Source organism: Lathamus discolor, chromosome 2 (genome assembly GCF_037157495.1).
Source record: "Lathamus discolor isolate bLatDis1 chromosome 2, bLatDis1.hap1, whole genome shotgun sequence".
Taxonomy (NCBI): Eukaryota; Metazoa; Chordata; class Aves; order Psittaciformes; family Psittacidae; genus Lathamus; species Lathamus discolor.
Window position 1 is genome coordinate 106,666,710 of NC_088885.1, and position 20,723 is coordinate 106,687,432.

Below are 20,723 nucleotides of genomic sequence, written 5' to 3' on the forward strand. Positions count from 1 at the left end.
AAGTTTGGATGCAGTGTAAAAGAAAAAGAGATGGAACTTAATTTTCAATTTTGGCAGGAGATGGGAGGGCCAGCCAGGTTTACCAGTGCCAGATTTCTTTAAAAGGTTGTACTTTAGATGCAAACATGGCCCCATTCATTTCATAAGAGCTACGTGAAATCTAGTTTCATCTCTGTTGAAAGACATGCTTCCAACAAAAACCACTAAGTTGATGGCTATTGTCTAACCTATGGAGAATGACTGGATTTGAGACTGAAAAGCAAAAGAGTGTTGTTTGAGAGAAGAGATACAAAAATGATTGTGAGGGGTGAAAAGGGTGGAAGCAAAGCCAAGAAAATATTTTTAAAATTATGGTATCCAGATTCCTGTCTGGAGTCACCAAGCTGCATGAGTTTACATCAGCTGAGACTGTTGCAGAGCACAGAGCATTAAGACGGTGATTATGGAATACATTCAGCTCTGGGACCTGTTGAAGCAGGTCCAGAGGAAGGCACCTCTCCTGTGAAGGCAGGCTGAGAGAGTGGGGCTTGCTCAGCCTGGAGAAGAGAAGGCTCAGTGGATACCTTGGAGCATTTTCCAGTACCTAAAGGGAGCCTACAAGAAATCTGGAGGACTATTTGTAAAGGCCTGTAGTGATAGGACAAGAGGTAATGGTTTTAAATTTAAAGAGGGAGATTTAGATTAAATATAAGGAAAAAGTCCTTTACTGTAAGGGTGGTGAGGCACTGGAACAAGTTGCCCAGAGATTTTGTGGCTGTTCAGGGCAAGCTTGGATGTGGCCTTTACCAACCTGGTCTAGTGGAAAGTGTCCCTGCCCATGGCAGGGGGGGTGGAACTGGATGATTCTTAAGGTCCCTTCCAACCCAAAACATTCTGTGATTCCATGTTTCTATGCCAAGCCAAGAAAAAGTACAATGAACGAGTAGGGAACTGAACAGAGCGAATATGAGCAGTTGAAAAAGAAAATAGGTACATACAGAAGAAAAGGCAGGTAACGTAAAAAAACTATGTATTGAAGAACATAGGACAATATAAAGGTAAGCAAAATAGCCTGTTACTGGAACAGTTTTTAATCTGGATTGTATTTGTCCATGTTAGCAATTTACTTGTTCTTTTCTTTTTTTTTTGGAATCAGAGTTGATGTGTATATTCAGTTCCAGTTGCATACAGCACCCATACAGTGGCTGTTAAAAGCACCATGTTTACAGGGAACCTTATCGCTGCCTATCATTCACCATGGAGCATGCTTCAAACAGATGTAATAGCAAGTCCTGATTCTGGCCACAAAGTGTTTGAACTACTTTCAGAAAGTTAGTGTAGTTTCTCTTGATGGTGATGTTATTTTTCCCTTTGCTGGTGAAAAGATAGTGAATCACCGTGAGTTCCCTGGGCTGTCATTCAAAGGGCAGATGGACCCAGATGGTCCATCTGTGTAAAAGGAGAACATGATAATATATTTTCTACCAGATTATATGACTTTTGAAGGCCTGGGAACACAATGGGGTTGCTCAGCTGTCTACGTAAAGGTAAAACTAACAAACTTTGTTTGGTGGTAAGCCTTGTAAACCTCAGCTCTCTCTCTGTCCATTTCTGACAGTGAACCTACACAGGTCACCATGCTCTATTCTCGTCAGGGGACGACAGAAACCATTGAGGAGGTAGAAGGGGAGCATGAAGAGGAAGGACTTCATTCAGCATCAAGGCCAGAGGAAGAGGAGGTGGAAGATTATAGCCTGGATTCAGAAGGAGCTGCATATACTCCTGATACCGATGTGCCTTTGTATTCCACTATGGATAGCAATGCAGAAGCTCCACCTTCCTACAGCAAAGCTGTCAGCTTTGAACACCTTCCCTTTGGTTCCCCAGATGACTCAGCTGGTAAGAGCCTCATGATGGTGAGCCCAGACGACAGTCGGACGGACAAACTTGATACGATTCTCCCTCCACTGACACACGAGCTTACGGCTAGTGAGCTGCTTCTGAACAAGTAAGGACCTTCGACAGGGAAAAATTGTTGGTTCCAGCCTGTGAAGTCTTGTCATTACTTTGGGTTGGTTTTTTTTGTCTCCAGCTAGCCTCCAGTTTCTGATACAGGCCTTGCACTAAGTTTGATTTAAGAAGCTCATTTCCTGTGTGTGCAGTTGTTCTAATTACAGGTTTCTAAAATTACTCAGATTCGGGTTGGAAGGACTCTTCTTTCTCCCCAGATACCACACATCATTGTTCCAATTAGCATTGGATTTCTGAGCTCAGTTGTCTTGGGGTCAAGGGCTTTTCTAAATCTTCTTTGTGGAGAGGGCTCCTCTGCTCTGGGCAGCTGTGATTTCAAATAAGTTTCCTCCAGGGCTATCTGGGAAAATGTTTCTCTTTAATTATTTTGGATTACTGTAAGGGGAACTCTGACCTTTGGCAGAGTTTTTGTTTAAGTCATTAGGAGCTGAGGGCCATGTAGAGACACCACCTTGCTAACTACTTTCATAAGGGATAGGATGATCCCCTCTTTGCTTCTCAGACACTGTGCTCAGTAGCACAACCAGCACTGAGGTGGGGATGGTGCCTCTGCTTTCCTTCCTTTCCTTTCTGGTCTGACTCAGCTAGGGGAGAGCTTCCCTGAACGCCGGACAAATTCTGAAACCATAGAAATAACTTTCAGAAATTGCCTGCATCTGGACTGCATCTGGAGAGAGAGGCTGTGTAGATCTGACTTTGTAGATGCAGTGTCTTTTATCCTGTTTTTCCAAAGTCATTTTTGTTTCTCAGTGAGATCTCTTCTCAGGCCAGGGCACTCATTATGATTAAGCAAAGAGAATTGTGGAATGTATCTGAAAGTCATTTAATCATTTCTTGCTGCCTTTTATATTTATATGAGTTAGGTAAAGGGGAGAAGATAGTAGACACTAATGCTCAAGGGCATTTATTATGTTCTAATCTTATGTCACAGGAGTATTCATAGTATACAGCTCCTGATGGATCTCTGGATTTTCTGCAAATTCCCATCTATGGTAATAAATCAGATATGTATCCAGACAGGGCCACACCAGCATGGTGTGATTTACATGAGATATGCTGGTTGGGCAGCTGAAGGAAAGTGGTTCTTGTAGAAAATCTTGGGTCAGTCTGACTCTTTGAGTAAAGTGAAAAACAGAACAGTTATTTTGCCTGAAATTCTTGTTTTCTGAGCTTTGAATCAGGCTATTTGCTTATAATACCAAATTCCTTTTTTTCTTTTTTTTTTCTCGTAGAACTCAGGAGCAGAATTTTATACTTTTTTCAAAAGGAAAATCAGTAGCAACTTAAAAAGCAGCTCTTGTGAAATTAATTTTAATTTCATTTACTGTACTCTACTCCTAACAGGATGTTTCATGATGATGAGCTGGAGGAGTCAGAGAAGTTCTATGTTGGTCAGCCTCGAGTCTTGCTTCTTATTTATGCCCTGTACAATACGCTGGTGGCCCGGTCAGAAATGGTGTGTTATTTTGTGATCATCCTTAATCACATGATCTCTGCCTCCATGATAACCCTGGTGCTTCCCATCCTTATATTCCTTTGGGCCATGCTGTCTGTTCCTCGGCCAAGCAAACGTTTCTGGATGACAGCCATTGTCTACACAGAGGTATGCTGTTGGTTTTGTAATCCTGTGTCTAACACAGAAAATTTGAGTTGTGAGCGTTGTATGGTGTCATTTCTGGTTTTGATCTCTAGAATCAGGGGTCTTTGGTCCTTCATTCATATTAATAGAAATATTTGCTAAAGTCCTTGGCAATTTCTGTGGCATAAAATGGTCTTGTTTGTGTTTTATTCATTGCAATGAGGAATAATATCCTTCCTGGCATGTAAAGCAGTTATCACAAGAACAGACCATTTGCAAACGTCTACTATATAATTGGTAACCAAGAGACAGTATACAGTGCTTGTGGCAGCTCAGGTACCTCTGAGAATCATCTGTTGGTAATGTTGATTGACTTTATTACTGACAAAATGTGAACTGTTATTTCTCTGTAGCAATGAATATCCTTGTTTATCTTCTCATAAAACTGCCAAAATAGTCGTTTTTCTTCCCTTTCAATGTCACAAGGCTTTCATACCTGCCATGATTATAAAACACCCCAAGTGTGTTGTGTTTCTGAACAGGTGGCCATTGTCATCAAGTACTTCTTCCAGTTTGGCTTCTTTCCTTGGAATAAACATGTGGATTACACAAAAGATAAACCTTACCATCCTCCCAATATTATTGGCATTGAGAAAAAAGAGGGTTATGTGCACTATGATCTTGTTCAGCTCCTTGCTTTATTCTTCCACAGATCCATTTTAAAGGTAATCTGAGTTCTGGTAGTTTCTTATTTTATATTTAATTTTTAGTTTTAACTTTTTTAGTCACTCGTGATACAGGACAGTCACTTATGTGGTTATTAGGGAAAAATTCTTCACTGAAAGGGTTATCAAGCATTGGAACAAACTACCCATGAAAGTGATTGAGTCACCATCCCTGGAGATATTTAAAAGAGGTGTAGATGTGGCACTTAGAGACATGGTTTAGTGGTTGGCTTGGCAATGTTATGTTTACAGTTGGACTTGTTGATCTTAAAGGTGTTTTCCAACCTAAGTGATTCTATGATCCTGTGATATATATGAATGTTCCTTCATCCTTGTGAACACATGACTGAGCTTAGCAATGCCTGTGATAAATACCATGACAGAAATACAAGGTTGCAATGCTCTCTTTTTTTTTTCCACTAGTGCCATGGATTATGGGATGAAGATGAGAAAGGGGACAGCTCCAGTAATAAAGAGGATACTGATGATGAGCTTTCCCTGACAGGAGGCAGGAGAGACTCTTCTGCCTCTTTGAAATCTGTCAATCTTGCAGCATCAGTGGAGTCCATCCATGTCCACTTCCCTGAGCAGCAAACTGCCATCAGGAGGAAGAGCTCTAGCAGTATATCACAGCTTTCGCACAGGTCCAGCTTCTCCTCACACAGATCTAAGAGAGGTAAAAGTCATGGCATTTCTAGGATTTGAAAAGCAAATACTGATTTCCCATAGGATCATCCTGCTGAAACCTTGTGCCAGTTGCTTTGGAGATCCCAGAGGCTATTGAATGATGCTTCTCCTCAGTGAGGAAACAGGATGTGAACCAAAGTATCCTCATGTTTGAACATACTCCAAGCCTTCTTAGAGTTCAAATGGAGAGCCATACTTTGTGATTCAGTATGTTTTGAAAATTACATTATCCAAAAGCTGAGAAAGGAATGCTCAGTGTGGTCCAGATCCAGAATTTCTGGTTCAGCATAATCTCCAGCTACAGGAAATGCAAAGCATATGTATTTTTCATATCTACATTTGATCAGACTTGAAGTAAGAAAAAGTTTTGATTAGGAATATCGAAACAGATTACCTATCCCATCTTGTAAAATGGACGGGCTTACTCTAGCCTGAATGTATATATTACTAATTGAAATGACTGAGTCAGATCACTCAAGTACTTGCCTTTGTCACTAGTCTTCTCTTCTTATAGTTACTGATCAAGTTTTGATCTGCCAGTGATTAAACCTTTACTGGGTGCTTTCAAGATTTTGCCATGTTGGAAAAGAAGAGTAAGAATTCATTTTAAAGCTTCTTTCAAATATGAGACCCATATATAGGATGGAAGTCTAAAGATTTATTACTTTTGAGGTTTTGTATTTAAACTTTGATTTTGAATTAGCTTCTCTTTTCCTCCCTGTTTTTTCAGGAAGTACCAGTACACGAAACAGCAGCCAGAAAGGAAGCAGTGTGTTAAGCATCAAGCAAAAATCTAGAAAAGAGCTTCTTATGGAAAAGTTGAGAGAACAGATGATCAAAGCCAAGGCCTTTACAATTAAAAAGTGAGCAATGTGAAGAGTTGTGTGGGTCTGGGGAAAAGGGTCCAAACAGTAAAGGAGTAAATCAGAATTTTGAAGAGAGCAGGTTACTATACTACTTCTGTTAATTCAAGGGATTGAATGGGCACATATACAGTTCACTGTATGCAGATGCTTTTACTCTAAGTCCCACCAGCTGAACATCAGACAAATCAGCAGTTGTTCAAATGGCATCTGCCTGATAAAAAAGCTAAATATCCTGTGTAAACTTGGTAGGCTATGCATATTTCTACTGAACAAATGCTAATACAGATTGGTTTAGAAGCAATCAGAACAAGGGACTGGTGTCTACAAAGCCCTGTGAAAGCTATCAGGGTAGATCTTAGTTATCTTTAGAAACATTAATCATATCACACCCAGCCATTCTTTTCTTCAGTGCAAGTTAAAGTGTTGTTAAATCACTTTTCGGTCTATGTTGTTTTAGGACTCTCCAGGTGTATGTGCCCATCAGACAGTTTTTCTACAATCTTATTCATCCAGACTACAGTGCAGTGACTGATGTGTATGTGCTGATGTTCCTCGCAGATACAGTGGACTTCATTATCATTGTGTTTGGATTTTGGGCTTTTGGGGTATGTCACAAAGGCTTCTATCTGTAAATCCTCGGTTGGATTTACATGCTGTAGATGCCAAGTATCATATGAGTGTCCTCCTTCCTCGACCACTCTTATATTTTCTTTTTTAGAAACACTCTGCTGCAGCAGATATCACCTCTTCATTATCAGAGGACCAGGTCCCAGAGGCATTTTTGGTGATGGTGCTTATTCAGTTTGGTACAATGGTGGTAGATCGAGCACTGTACCTCAAAAAGACTGTCATGGGGAAGGTCATCTTCCAGGTCATCCTTGTTTTCGGAATACATTTCTGGATGTTCTTTATCTTGCCTGGAGTGACAGAAAGGTATAACCCTTATAATCAGACAATACAGGTTGAATACTGATGTTCTACCAGGTTGTTTGTATTTAAATCTGGGATGGTTATAGCTAAGCTTTGGAATCACAAACAGAATTTTTCTTGGTCTCATTCCTAAGCAAAATGTTGGGAGTGTCTGTCCACAGCAGTAACTGTGGCCAACGTAAGTTTAAGGAAGTATTAATTATATAATGTACAGAAATATTCTCAATTTAGGCCAAAATGCAAGCAGGTGAAAGAGAACTTGCCTGTAACTGAGTGATTAGAGTACTCAGCTGAGCCAATATTGGCTTCTGATTCTGTTCTCCATTCCCAAGACTGCTGCATGCTGGCTTAGACAAGTGAGTAGAAAATGTCTCTCTCAGGGCAATTTATAATTTACCACTTTCCTGGAATGTGTGAACTGCGGATTTAAATCTCCTTACACTGAGGAATGTCTAAAACCAATGCCTCTTCTGAAGAGCAAAAGTTCTCCTCCCCTGCTCCTGCCACGTGGCTCTAGAGGTGAAGTGGAGGTGGCCACCTGCTGCATAAGTCTTGTATCACATGCCTGATCCGGTTCACCCTCAAATCTGACATTTCTCATTGCATGGCTCAGGGCAGTTGTCACCTCAGTCTGCATTGCAGAGGTGTTAAGGTTCCCTCTTTAGTGCCAACTCCCCTCTTATTTACAATTTTAAATGGCCTTGAAGTATTTACATCACTCCATTGAAATGAGCGTGTCACCTGGGCACATTACTCTTCATTAACAGTCAAGTTATTTTACTGGGAAAAAAACCCAAAATAGGTGTGTGGTGTAAAGAAAGACTGAAAGGTTTCACTTCCTCTCAAAACAAATGTTTTCTTTTTCCTCAGTGCAGTAGTTATTTTGCCCCAACTTGAAAAACAAAAATGCATTTTTCAAGTGGATCTCCTATGTACTATGCATTGATGGGAAACTTTTGGCTTGATTTGGTCACTCGAAAGACAATAAAATTGTTTTTATATTTTCTGTGCTTTTATACAATTTATTTCAAATTTTTAATCTCAAATCTGCATCTGAAACCACCTGTATCCTCTGAGTCAGGCTGATTCTTAGATATGTTAGGAGAGGTTGAGGGAAGAGGGTTAGTTAAGTTTGGAAAAGAGAAAGTGAAGATCTGTCTTCAGCTACCTATTAAGAGAGCACTGAGAAGGAGCTGAGCTCTTTTCAGATAGGACAAGAGGCCACACAGTGGGAAAAAAAAGGGGGAAATTCCAGTTAGATATGATGAAAAATCTTTTCACAATGACGGTAGTCAAACAGTGGAGCAGGCTGCCCAGATAGAGTGTAGGATCTCCATCTTCAGAGATGCTCAAAACTCAACTGGGCAGATCCCTAACAATTTGGTGCCATTAGACCTGATTCAAGCAGAAGAGGGTGAAAAAGATGATCTTCAGAAATCACAGCAACTTAAATTCCTGTATGAGTTCATGACCTTGGAGGTGCCCCTGAGAACACAAGTACCAATTAAAGCCGCCCAGATTCAGTCCAGATGTCAGCCCCCTGAAAAGCCAAGAGAAGCAGTATCTACCCAGGGCTCACAGCAGGATGCACTGTCATGGGAGCTGAGGGCAGACTGGCCTGGGTTGGACAGCAAGACATCTCTAGCATCCAGAGGGAGAGGGCACTGCCCCAGAGCCCGCACTGTTCAGGAAGCCTATTCCCAGTCCCTCCCCTGTAACCCTGAGGTGACAACAGATGCTGTTTATAGACCTTCTCATCCAGTGTCTTTCAAATACTGTTTTAACCCTGCACAGCAGGGTCAGAAACAAAGGGCTTCTCACAGGATCTTAGGAAAGGGGAACTGCCAGGAGCACCAAACATTTCAAGCTAATTTGGTCATACACAGATACAAAACTCATAATTTTCCTTTATCTATCTTTTCCATTACAGGAAATTTAGCCAGAACACAGTTGCCCAGCTCTGGTATTTTGTGAAATGTGTTTATTTTGGCTTATCAGCATATCAGATACGCTGCGGATATCCAACTCGTGTTCTTGGCAACTTCCTCACAAAAAGTTATAACTATGTAAACCTGTTCTTATTTCAAGGGTAAGTCTAAACCTATTGCCCTCTTTCTTTTGTGAAATAAGGATCTGTTATGAGATGCTGTGGTTATTCATGACTTCTCTTCACAGGCTGCTGGAAATGAGACAGTAGATTTTGCACAGCACACTCTGTATATGCCCTGTGTCCTCTGTAGCCCCCACACACAAAAAAATCAATTTCAGGAATGCAAATTTCAGAAAAATCAGTCTCCCACTCTGAATCCGGAAGCCTGACATACCAGTTGGCCATTCAGGCCCCTATGAAAGAGACATTTTTAACACTTCTAAGAAATCACTCTGTGAACAGAGATGGGGGGTACATATTGTTCTTGTAAGCAGGTAATGTTGTTTGCTTTGCAGTCCTAAAAACTAGCAAGGGATCAAATCCCAAAGAGATCTTTGGAGCAGGTCTACAGTCTATACCTCAGCAGGTGAGAGGGATAAAGTGAAAGAAAATACACATGAGAAATGAAAGATATACGTCAAAAAATGTTTCCTTAGTGTATCATCTATTGAGAAGCGATGGACAGATGAAACTTCAGGAGTTAGGAGAGTTAGTGCAAGTAATAAGCACAGCGTCACCTCAGAGGAAAAGGTGATTTTAAGGAGGCATATCCCACCCTCCACTTACGCTATGATGTCGTCATTAAGCCAGTTCAAAGCATATACATATTTCACAGAAAAGTTGGAATAATTTTAGCCTTTCCTCAGTATTTGCAGTATGTGCCTGTTGCATTCCAGTAGGAAAAGCTACAGAGGAAAGCTTTCTTCATATGAAATAAATAGACTTTGTGACCTGGCCCCGGTAAAGGGAATGATGGACTTTGAAGAGCTACTCTATGCATGTTGGTTTCCTGTTAGCCCACCTTATGCTGCTGCTTATTCAGGAGTCATAAAGCCCTATTCCACATGCAGCTAATGACTGCCCACCTACTGCAGAAAAGCCAAGCACCACTTGGTGTAGGGAAGTATAAAACAAATTCCCACCATCCTGTGGAAAGGATGTTCGTCTACTCTACTTCCTGGTCAGAGGAATTTGGGGATACAAGAAAGTCTCTCTTGTGCTATTCCATCAGTGGCTCAATCACAATTACTGGGCCTAATGATGCAAAAGCATGTTTATGGCCTGACAAAGAGATACAGAGGAACATGAACTGTGGCAAAAAGGCACCCCCAGTACTAGCTGTGCAATCTCAGGATATGACTGTATTTGTGTCTGCAAATCTTCCATTAAACTGTCCTTTAACATTGGCTTAATTCTCCCTCTTGTCATGTACACACTGTGCTTGTTTAATGTGATTCCCCCCATTTCTGATGAGTTATCTGCTCATTCTTTAGGTTCCGCCTGGTTCCATTTTTGACTGAGCTGAGAGCAGTAATGGACTGGGTTTGGACTGATACGACGCTCAGTCTTTCCAGCTGGATCTGTGTTGAAGACATCTATGCTCATATATTCATCCTGAAGTGTTGGCGAGAGTCAGAAAAAGTAAGGAAGCCCCATATGAGTGATCCAGGCCTTCTCTCCCCCATGCAGAAATGAAGAGAAATAATCATGAGTCCCTAAACAATTGGGAAATCCACCACAAAGGCAGTTTGTTAGAATACACACCTGGCGCTTATGTTCAGAAATATTCAGGCTATTGGGTACTTTATGTTAGCTGGCAGTCGCCACAAGTGAAATTTCAAATGGCTTCTCTTTTGTGCATAGCTGATTTTTCCAGCATTAACATGAACTACACAAGCACACGCCTGCTAGCTTAATTGCATGCCTGACTTTCAAGACCAGGGTTCAAAGTCCTGGTGTTCACACAGGCTCACTTTGACCACAACAACTGAGTAACCTTCAGTAGCAGGGAAACTAGTTGAAGAGAAAGGTGAGTAGAATTAAGAGCTTGTGCCTCCACAGTGTAGGTCCCAGGGACAACTGGTTCATATAATCACAGAGGGAACTCAGCTGGCTTCTTTATCTCGGGAGAGCCCAGAACTGAACTGCAGGCCAGATAAACCCACCGTTTGTCTGACTGAAATTTCAGTCTCTCTAAATCATGTAAGCTTCAGTTCAAATTAAACTTGCAAATTCTGGATTCCTTATAACCACTATAGAGATTGCAACCATATGCTTGCTTATTTTGCCAATTTGAAAAAGAAATTAGGCATTCTTTTGAGAGTGACCCAACCAGCCAGAAATTGTACATCTGCAATGAAACAGCTGAATTTTTAAGTGTTACTGACGTATTTCTTCTTTTATTATAATCCTGTCTCTTAATGGTAGTTATTTTCCAAGTATGTTAGTTAGATTAACTCAGAGCTGCTATGCACACAAATCTTGCATATAGGCTTTTTTTGTATGAATTCCATTTTTGCCATGAGTGCAATGTCATCAGAGGCTTCAGAAGTCAGAGAAATAATAATCCAGTTCTACTTTGACTGTCCATCTCACTGCATTTTTTTACAGTGCAAAAAGATCATTCTGCATTATATATAGCATATATCTGACATGGGAAGATTTCCACGTCTAACCTAGCCTGTGTGTGCTATTGCCATGTAGCAAAATAACTACCCCTGACTTTATGAGTGTTGTTCAAGGTACTTTGATTCTCTGTCCTCACATTGAGTGATATGCCTAAGTGCTTTGACTGCTAGAGGCCCTCTGAGCTGTTCTGTAACATCATTAAAGGTGTCTGAACTGATCTTAAACAGACAAATAATATACCCCTGCTGATCTTGATATATTTTAATGAAAACAGCACTCGGTATTGAAAGACTTATGACTTGATATACTGCTTTTGAAAAGTAACTAATTTGTTTTAAATATAGCATTGTATTACAAATTTAATATTCTCCTAGGGGGTTATGGATTCATGTTGTAAAGCAAGAACGATTTCCTGAAAGCCAGATTCCTGGCATGTCTTTGAGGTTCAGCGCAATACAGTGCATATTTATTTTGCACATGCAGTATGCAGGGTGTGAAAGACAGGCTCCTAAAACACTGTAGAGTTAAATCTTATAATAGAATGCATAATAGAATGCACCAAAATAAATTACAGTGATGGTAAGGGAGGATTTTGTGGGTAGTGAAGCTCTTAAAGTATGCAATCGTGATGCCAATAACAGATGGAGGGACAAGGCAGAACACATTCCATGTGATCTGCTTTCAAAATAGGAGGATAAAAGCAATGTCACTTTTGGTCTCAGAAGCTAAGAAAAAGAAGGATGTTACATCAGCAGTGTGAAGACTTTAGGAAAAGCAACAAAACTTTAAACATTATTTAATTGCAGTTGGTGTGGGATTCCCTAGAGACAGATTGTATCAAGCCTGTGAACAACTCTTACAAATACTGTATGAGGTGTGAAGTGGATATGGAGGTAGTGCAATATCAGACAATCCGACTGATCGTGCATGTCAGTTGCTGGCAAACAATTGGTTTTTTCCTCCCTGAAATAGAGTTTGCAGCTTTTCAAGCTCTACGAGAGGAATTCTGCCTTAAGGACCTGCGAGATAAAATTTCTTGGAATGACAAATAAAGAAATTGGGTCACTCCCAATTCCCAGTCAGTTTTTTGAATCGATTCTTGTGTCACTGCTGCTGCTGTTATTTTACGTTTGGTTCCTGTGAGTTCATGCTTGCTCTGATTCAGACAAAATATTCCAATTACCGTACTCAGTTTTTCCCTTCTTTAGGGCTGTGAAGAACCAAAACCACAAAGGTTTACAGTATTTTTCAAACCAGACACCCCCTTGACTGGGTTCATTTGGCACTTTTCACTGTTGTCACCAGAAATGCAGCATCTGTGCAGGTTTGGCTAAAAATCTCAAAATAACCTGCTAGACAATGGCTAACAAATTACCACAGAAGATCAGAAGCCTTAAGGTCATTGTATATTTACCCATCAAATCATACCAAGTGTACCTCTGATAGAAGAGACATTACCATGTTGCTGTTTGCTTTTGCAGAGATATCCCCAACCAAGAGGCCAGAAGAAAAAGAAAGTTGTGAAGTATGGAATGGGTGGCATGATTATCGTCTTGCTGATTTGTATTGTCTGGTTCCCACTGCTCTTCATGTCTTTAATCAAATCTGTTGCAGGCATCACCAACAAGCCTCTAGATGTATCAATCACAATAACTCTAGGAGGTTATCAGGTAAAAAAGAAGAAAGACTAAAAGCAAACTCTGCTTTTGCTCTGTATTTCCTTGTGCTATTTCTCATTCTCTTCAGTGACTTGAACTCGAGCTCCAACAAATGATCCCTTTTGCATTTAAAACATGCTTATCACTGATGCAAAATATTACCTTCATCTGCAAGTTAAAACTAGAACCTACTGGCAGGGGAGTCTGTATAAATTATCCTATATAGGGTACACTCAAATAACTGCCTACAGGTCCACATGGTAAATGTAAGATAATTGGAGGTAGTTTGCTTCTCAGTGGAATAAGATCACAACCTTGTCCTGTTGAATTGAGTGCCATAATAGTCTTGGACTGTGATGCACAGGATGCTGTACTGTGTATGTAGCAGCTAATGTGAAGTAATTGTGATAAGTCTATGTTCTTTTGTTTTCCAGCCTATTTTTACAATGAGTGCTCAACAGAGTCAGCTCAAGGATTTGAATCAGACTGGTTTCAATGCGTTTCTGGGAAGCTATAGGGGTAACACTGTAAGTGAAATGTACAATACCTCATTACTTAAAAATCCATGCATGTTTCCAATTGGAGGAAATGGAGGCCTTTTGTGAGTTTTGTTTATGTATTTTTAAGTGGTCAGCAGTGATGCCATCATCTGGAAGATGTTTCCATAAAGAGGGTTTGCATGAGTAAACGTTCGGACAGATCATTTGTCAGGACAGGGCTGGATTATGGTGGGACAAGTTACTGTTAATTGAGACATCTTTGCAAAAAGTCATGGAAGACAGTAGTTGTTCTGTCAATTGAATAAAAACCTCTCCTTTAAATGACACAGACCTTCAGGAGACATGTTGCTGTTGGTGTATTGCCAAAACAAACATGCGGTGGGGACAACACAAGAGTGTTGGGTCTTTTAAGCCCAGTGCTCCTTCCTGTAGCACACACAATTTTCACCTCCCAGTGAGGAGATGTGGTGAAGTCAAAAGACTGTCTATCACATGGAAAGTTTTGACATCAGAATCTCAAGACAGAAATATTTAAACATAGTCTCACTATTTCGTGGTGCAACATGCTCAAAGTTATCACGCTTCTACAAGAAAAGGACTAGTAATTAGTAGAAGCTGTTGCATTAATAAAGTAACTGGGATTTGGTCAGATATAACTCTAAAAGAAGTACTTGCTTCTAGCCTATTCAAGAATTAACAATAGCCCATATTATAGCAACGATAGTGTAATCTTGATACACTTCTGAAGTTGCTAGTTTCAAGTCACCTTATCCTTTGCAGCTATCTTTCTATGCAGAAAGATGCTTAACAAAAGACAGTAAAATTTTAAGTTTAGATAGACTGTACAGAGGTTACGTGATGAACTTTCAGACTCCCTTTGGACTGCGTGGCCATCATTCTTCAAAGAACAGGGCTATTTTTATTTCACCTTCTTAGCTTGGCTATACTTCTTTTTTATCCCCTTCCCATCTAAAGCCCCAGGTGGTACCTGAGGAAAATAATCAGTGCAAACCACTGCATTTACAATTAATCAGCTACAGTTCTGCCTGGCTGGGAGATGTGTGTCTGTGTCTTTTGAATATCACTCCACTTAAATTTTCTTTTCCTCTTGTGCACCTACAGGCTGCTTTGCAGTTTCTAGAGGGCTATGGAAAAGAAGATATAACTCTTGCAGATTTGGAGGGAAATTCAAACTCTTTATGGACCATCAGCCCTCCCAGTAGAGAGAAAATGATACAGGGACTGCTGGATTTTTCAGCTGAGTTCACTGTAGTTCTTTCATGGAGCATTCAAAGGTAATAAGCATGTCTGTTATGAGGTTGATAGATTACTTGCCAAGCATTTGCTCAGAAGAACAGTTCCACGCTGCACTTTTTACTTGTTTTTCAGTAAATTCTGTTGTACAGTAGAGCAAAAAAAAACCTGAAAGTGGGAGGGAGAGAAACACAGAGAAGTGACCTTTGCTCCCCAGGAAAAAATTCTTGCCTGCAGTTCTCAAAAAATAATAAGAGAAGCAAAGCAATGTCCAAGTACATTATTTAAAAAGGCAGGGTGGAGTTTTCAATGGGACTTCAGGGGAAGGAAGGAAAAGTAAGAATATTCTAGCCAGTTTCAGATAGAGATGTTAAATAAACTGCCCCAAACAGCAACCTTGCTAGCATTTATAGGAACTGAATACTTAGACCTAGTTAAGGCAGAAAACCTGTAAGGAAATACAAACAAAAGTGCTTGGTGCTCTTACTAAAGGAGTCTGGAACTCACACAAGCTATTTTTTTAAAATACACATATATGCAAATAGCATAACAATGGCACAGATCCATGTTGTTGAGACCTTTGCCTGTTTACTTGTGGTTCCTTTGGCCTTGGAGAACTATTACTTTATAATGAAGTTTTTGAAAGAGCCTAGAACATAAGATAGTTGCATGCAGGCTAGAGGATGCCCAGTCACCGAGGTAGTTTGTTGCTCATGTCTGTCGGATAGGATCCTGGATTAAATCAGAGTTAAGTCATTACTCCATGGAAATTAAATACCTTCGCAGCCACAGTATCTACCTGTTTTGTTAGAAGCAGATGCTGGATTGTTAAAGCAATCCTCAGCAAGTCTGTGCACAAGAAGGAAGGCAGCTGAATCTCTGTGGGAGCTCTGAACATGTTGGATCAGTCTTTCCACAGTCAAAAATAGGTTTCTAAGGATTCTGTACCCTTAATTCAACTTTATTTGACCCTCTTTATTTTCCTGGAAGCCTGCAGTACTAGCTAGTTTATTACATCACTCCGTCATTTCTGAACCTTATATTAATTTTTAATACCGCTACTCAGTTTGCCCATATGCTTGCATAACTACAAACATTCATACACTAGTTGAAAAAGACCTTTTTCACCCTCAAATTATATCCTGTGGATTATATTATGACCATAAATGACTGAAAGTGGTAAAGACTTACCACAGTGACCTTCCACTTTTTGTCCATAAAGAGCAACTTCTGTCTTTCGTCTAGGCCAGGAGACAACAAGTAGCTCTGAGATGAGCCTTTCTTGTCACTCATGCACCACCTTCACACATCATCTGCCAGGGCTCTGCAGCCAGAGCTTCATCCCTCACTGAACTGCTGCATCCCAACAGCAGGGTATGGCACAAGGCTGAGGTGGGGTTGTGGGAAGCTGTAGCTTACTAGAGCATCCTTAGCTACTCTAGCACAGAATGTGTGGTAACACACGGTCCTGTTGCCTAAAGTCAAAGCACACATGCTCCCTTTCCCATTCTGTTTTGACTGACATATTGAACAAAATTCTATTGATCTGTCATCATTTTCATGTAATATAAACAAAAGCATATAAATCATTTTCAGTTAGAAAAATACACCTTTGAGGATGCTATGTAGCCTCTGTGGGAAAACGCACCATCTCAGGTACAGATAGTATGATGCTTCCTTTAGCAGACTGGAATAGACAGGGTCAGTACTGTTAGACTAGCTGGACAACTACCTCTAGCATTCAGCCAGCAAGTGTTTAGGTTATGTTCTCATTGTAGGTTAACAATGTGTCTTCCCTTTTACTTACAACAGAAATCTCACCCTTGGTGCCAAAGCTGAAATAGCATCAGATAAACTTACCTTTGTCCTACCAGAGAACACCAGAAGAGATATTGCTACAATGATGTCTGGACAGCAACTGGAAAAGGTGTAAGTTATTTTCTTTGGCTGTTCATGTGCAAGCCTTCCCTTATTAAACCTGATTTCCGAAGGAGGTCAGGCTTCTGCAACTATATCATTTGTCTGCCCATCTGTCACCCTCTAATAACTTTGGAGCCGTGTTCACAGAGGCCAACAACACTGAAGACACATAATAGTAACATTCAAGGTAAAAGCTTATTCCCTATGATAAATATAGGCTGAGAAGACCATGAACTTTGGAATATCAACAAGCAGCATGGTGAAGCTATTAGTTACGTTTCTTTATTGCATAAGCACAATTTCAGTACAGTATATTCACATCTAAGCTCTCTTTTGAGATACTGTAGTTCAACTTGATCTGAGGATGTTGTATTGATGATATCTTTGTTCTAAATAACCATCCAGACTGTCTTTCTCATTGTTATTCTTAAACAGTATTATATTGGCAAGGAAGTGTTAAATCACTGCAGTCAAAGGGTAACATCTGCAGTCATTTCTGACATCAGATCTTTTCCTGTAATGGAAATTCGCAAGGCAGAAAGAGCATGCTCTTCATACGAATATCAAACATCAGTCTATCGATGTAGCTTTATAGCATTAACAGCAGTGGTGCCTCCCTTCAGATTTGAAAGGAGTCTGGCTCTTCCTTTTCCGCCTGCTCACTGGGGATGACTTTACAGCAGTAGTCTCTAAATACTGCTAAGCCAACATCATCCCTCAAGGGTACCTGGTCTGATTTGTGGCCACAAGAGTTGAAAAGTTAATGCTGAGGCCAACTGGGATAGTGAAAACCCTCAGAGGTTTATATCTGTTAGTAGGTGGAAGTGAGATATGTCTTTTTGGTGCACAGCTATTTTTCTGCACCCACACAGACTTGTACATCCAAACAGACTGCTGTTGCACATCTGATCATTGCATTTAAACAAATATTTTATGCTTTTACTTTGCTGTGTGAGGGTATGGGAATACTTCCTAAGGTCATGTAGTGCCAATGAGGTTGGATTTTGCTCTTTTGTGGGAAGAGGTAATTAATTGATAATTCTCTTTGCAGGAGGCAAGCAGATATACCTGCACTTGCCCGTGTTCCGATCAATAATATTGTTGATTTAAGCTTTTTTTACTTTGTTATAAAGGACAGATGCTTGTGGCAGCTAGCAGCCATTTGACACCTTCAGCAGGGAGCTTTCTGCCACCATCCCAAATTGGCTGCAGAGCTCTTACCTATCTTTGGGCCTGCTGGAGTGATCAGGAGGGATTTTAAATTGATGACCTCTGTTTTCCTCAGCCTGGTGTATGCAATTTAGCAGATTGTTACAGGACTTCCCTGACAGCTCCCCTTCCCTAGAATTTTTCAGTCATTTGAGGAAAAGGTTAGGACAGTATCTCTGCTTTTAACGAAATGTCTCTATCTGGATACTGGTAATTAATTCCCACTTAATATGATTTAATTTTTAGTCCAGTGGAAGAACGTATACAAACATCTTTCTTTTAAAGTTTGAAATCCTCCTACAAACTGAAAACATTTCCCATTGAAAGATTCTGGCAAAAAATTCTCACTCTATTCAGGTGTTTTTATCAAAATATCTTGCAATTCTGAAGTAATAACTGTTCTCACCACATATTTCTCTACCTACATATTTTTCTAGCTTGTTTACTACTGGTGATGTGTTGCCTTTCTTTGTGCTGCTTACATAGCTGGCTATAAAAGCAGCTTTGTCAAGAAAAGGAACAAAATATAAAGTCTACATTCCTTGCAAACGCATGCCCCAGGTGTGTGGGATTCATGACTTGTGAATGGCGACGTTATGGATGGAGCTCCCTGCTGAAGTACTGACACAACATAGTTAATAAATCCAGCTAACTTTCAGATGTGACATCTGAACACTATAAAATCATAGCTTAAGCCTGGGAACTGTGTATAGCCCTGCTTGTTAGGTGTTTCTAAATTATTTTAGAGTTATAAAAATATGAAATATTTGCTTTCTCATTTTTTTCCAGAACATTAGAGACAGTGTACCCGTACTACATCAAGGCTCCTAGTGATTCTCTGGCAAAACCCATAAAGCAGCTATTGACAGGTATGTGTCCAGACCATGGAAAACAGCCTATGGTTGAAGGCAGTGCAACGCAGCACTCACAGTTGCACATTCACTGGGATGTTACGGGGCGCCTCAGTCTGAAATGCACTCATAATAATTTCTACTTGGTGCCGGCAAGCATGGGGAGAGATGAGGTAATACAGTATAAGGCAGAAAATACATCTGGATGTATTTTAGCGTTGTAGTTAACAGTAAGAAGTCTTATAGATGAAGTGCAGCTCCTTTCCTTCAAGTCTGCTTTCAGGAACTGCTTTCTTTTGTTTCCTGAGTAAGTGATGAAAAGTTTCACTTCTCTGCATCTCCATGCTACCTTACCACGGTCATTAAGTTGCTAAGCCACTGACCATTGTATTTGAAAAATCATGGCAGTCAGGTGAAGTTCCCGATGACTGGAAAAAGGGAAATATAACCCCCATTTTCAAGAAGGGGAAAATGGAAGACCCAGGGAATTACAGACCAGTCAGTCTCACCTCTGTGCCTGGCAAAATCTTGGAGCACATTCTCCTGGAAGGCATGCTAAGGCACATGAAAAAAACAAGGTGCTTGGTGACAGCCAGCATGGCTTCACTAAGGGGAAATCCTGCCTGACCAATCTGGTGGCCTTCTGTACTGGGGCTACAAAACTGATGGACAAGGGTAAAGCAGTTGATGTCACCTACCTGGACTTGTGCAAAGCGTTTGACACTGTCCCACACCACATCCTTCCCTCTAAATTGGAGAGATATCAATTTGATGGATGGATCACTGGGTGGATAAAGAACTGGCTGCATGGCCACACACAAAGAGTTGTGGTCAATGGCTCGATGTCTGGCTGGAGACCGGTAATGAGTGGTGTCCCTCAGGGATCGGTGTTGGGACCGGTCTTGTTTAACATCTTCATCGCTGACATGGACAGTGGGATTGAGTGCGCCCTCAGCAAGTTTGCCGATGACACCAAGCTGTGTGGTCCGGTTGATACGCTGGAGGGAAGGGATGCCATCCAGAGGGACCTTGACACGCTTGTAAGGTGGGCTGATGCCAACCTTATGAAGTTCAACCACGACAAGTGCAAGGTCCTACACCTGGGTCGGAGCAATCCCAGGCACGGCTACAGATTGGGCAAAGAAGAGATTCAGAGCAGCCCTGCAGAGAAGGACTTGGGGGTGCTGGTCGATGAGAAAATGAACATGAGCCGGCAGTGTGCGCTTGCAGGCCAGAAAGCCAACTGTATCCTGGGCTGCATCAAAAGGAGTGTGACCAGCAGGTCGAAGGAGGTGATCCTGCCCCTCTACTCTGCTCTTGTGAGACCTTACCTGGAGTATTGTGTGCAGTTCTGGTGTCCTCAGCATAAAAAGGACATGGAACTGCTGGAACAAGTCCAGAGGAGGGCCACGAGGATGATCAGGGGACTGGAGCACGTCCTGTATGAAGATAGGTTGAGGAAGTTGGGGCTGTTGAGCCTGGAGAAGAGAAGGCTGTGTGGGGACCTCATAGCAGCCTTCCAGTATCTGAAAGGGGCCTATAGAGATGCTGGGTAGGGTCTCTTCATTAGGGACTGTAGTGACAGGACAAGGGGTAACGGGTTAAAACTTAAACAGGGGAAGTTTAGATTGGATATAAGGAGGAAATTCTTTCCTGTTAAGGTGGTGAGACACTGGAGTGGGTTACCCAGGGAGGTTGTGAATGCTCCGTCCCTGGCAGTGTTCAGGGCCAGGTTGGATGAAGCCTTGGGTGGGATGGTTTAGTGTGAGGTGTCCCTGGCCATGGCAGGGGGGTTGGAACTAGATGATCTTGAGGTCGCTTCCAACCCTAACTATTCTATGATTCTATGATTACTACTTCATGTCTGCAAATGTAGCTCCTCAGCTTAAGTAATGCCACTAAATGATTTGTTTGTTTGTTAGCTATTACTTCCTTATTGGCTACAAAGAATCCAGTTTAGATAGATCATTGCATTT

At 41.1% G+C, this 20,723-nt stretch overlaps 1 protein-coding gene across 1 annotated transcript in view; it reads left to right on the top strand.

Moving 5' to 3' along the window:
* Nucleotides 1-20,723, top strand: part of PIEZO2 (piezo type mechanosensitive ion channel component 2) — a 297,942-nt gene that overhangs the window by 272,903 nt on the left and 4,316 nt on the right. The window contains exons 38-51 of the mRNA XM_065667981.1: nucleotides 1,598-1,987; nucleotides 3,355-3,613; nucleotides 4,132-4,314; nucleotides 4,738-4,990; nucleotides 5,732-5,864; nucleotides 6,325-6,472; nucleotides 6,586-6,800; nucleotides 8,728-8,886; nucleotides 10,221-10,368; nucleotides 12,837-13,025; nucleotides 13,448-13,540; nucleotides 14,636-14,808; nucleotides 16,580-16,696; nucleotides 18,686-18,765. Coding sequence (XP_065524053.1) covers nucleotides 1,598-1,987; nucleotides 3,355-3,613; nucleotides 4,132-4,314; nucleotides 4,738-4,990; nucleotides 5,732-5,864; nucleotides 6,325-6,472; nucleotides 6,586-6,800; nucleotides 8,728-8,886; nucleotides 10,221-10,368; nucleotides 12,837-13,025; nucleotides 13,448-13,540; nucleotides 14,636-14,808; nucleotides 16,580-16,696; nucleotides 18,686-18,765 — 2,540 coding nt within the window. The remainder of the gene's footprint in view (nucleotides 1-1,597; nucleotides 1,988-3,354; nucleotides 3,614-4,131; nucleotides 4,315-4,737; nucleotides 4,991-5,731; nucleotides 5,865-6,324; nucleotides 6,473-6,585; nucleotides 6,801-8,727; nucleotides 8,887-10,220; nucleotides 10,369-12,836; nucleotides 13,026-13,447; nucleotides 13,541-14,635; nucleotides 14,809-16,579; nucleotides 16,697-18,685; nucleotides 18,766-20,723) is intronic.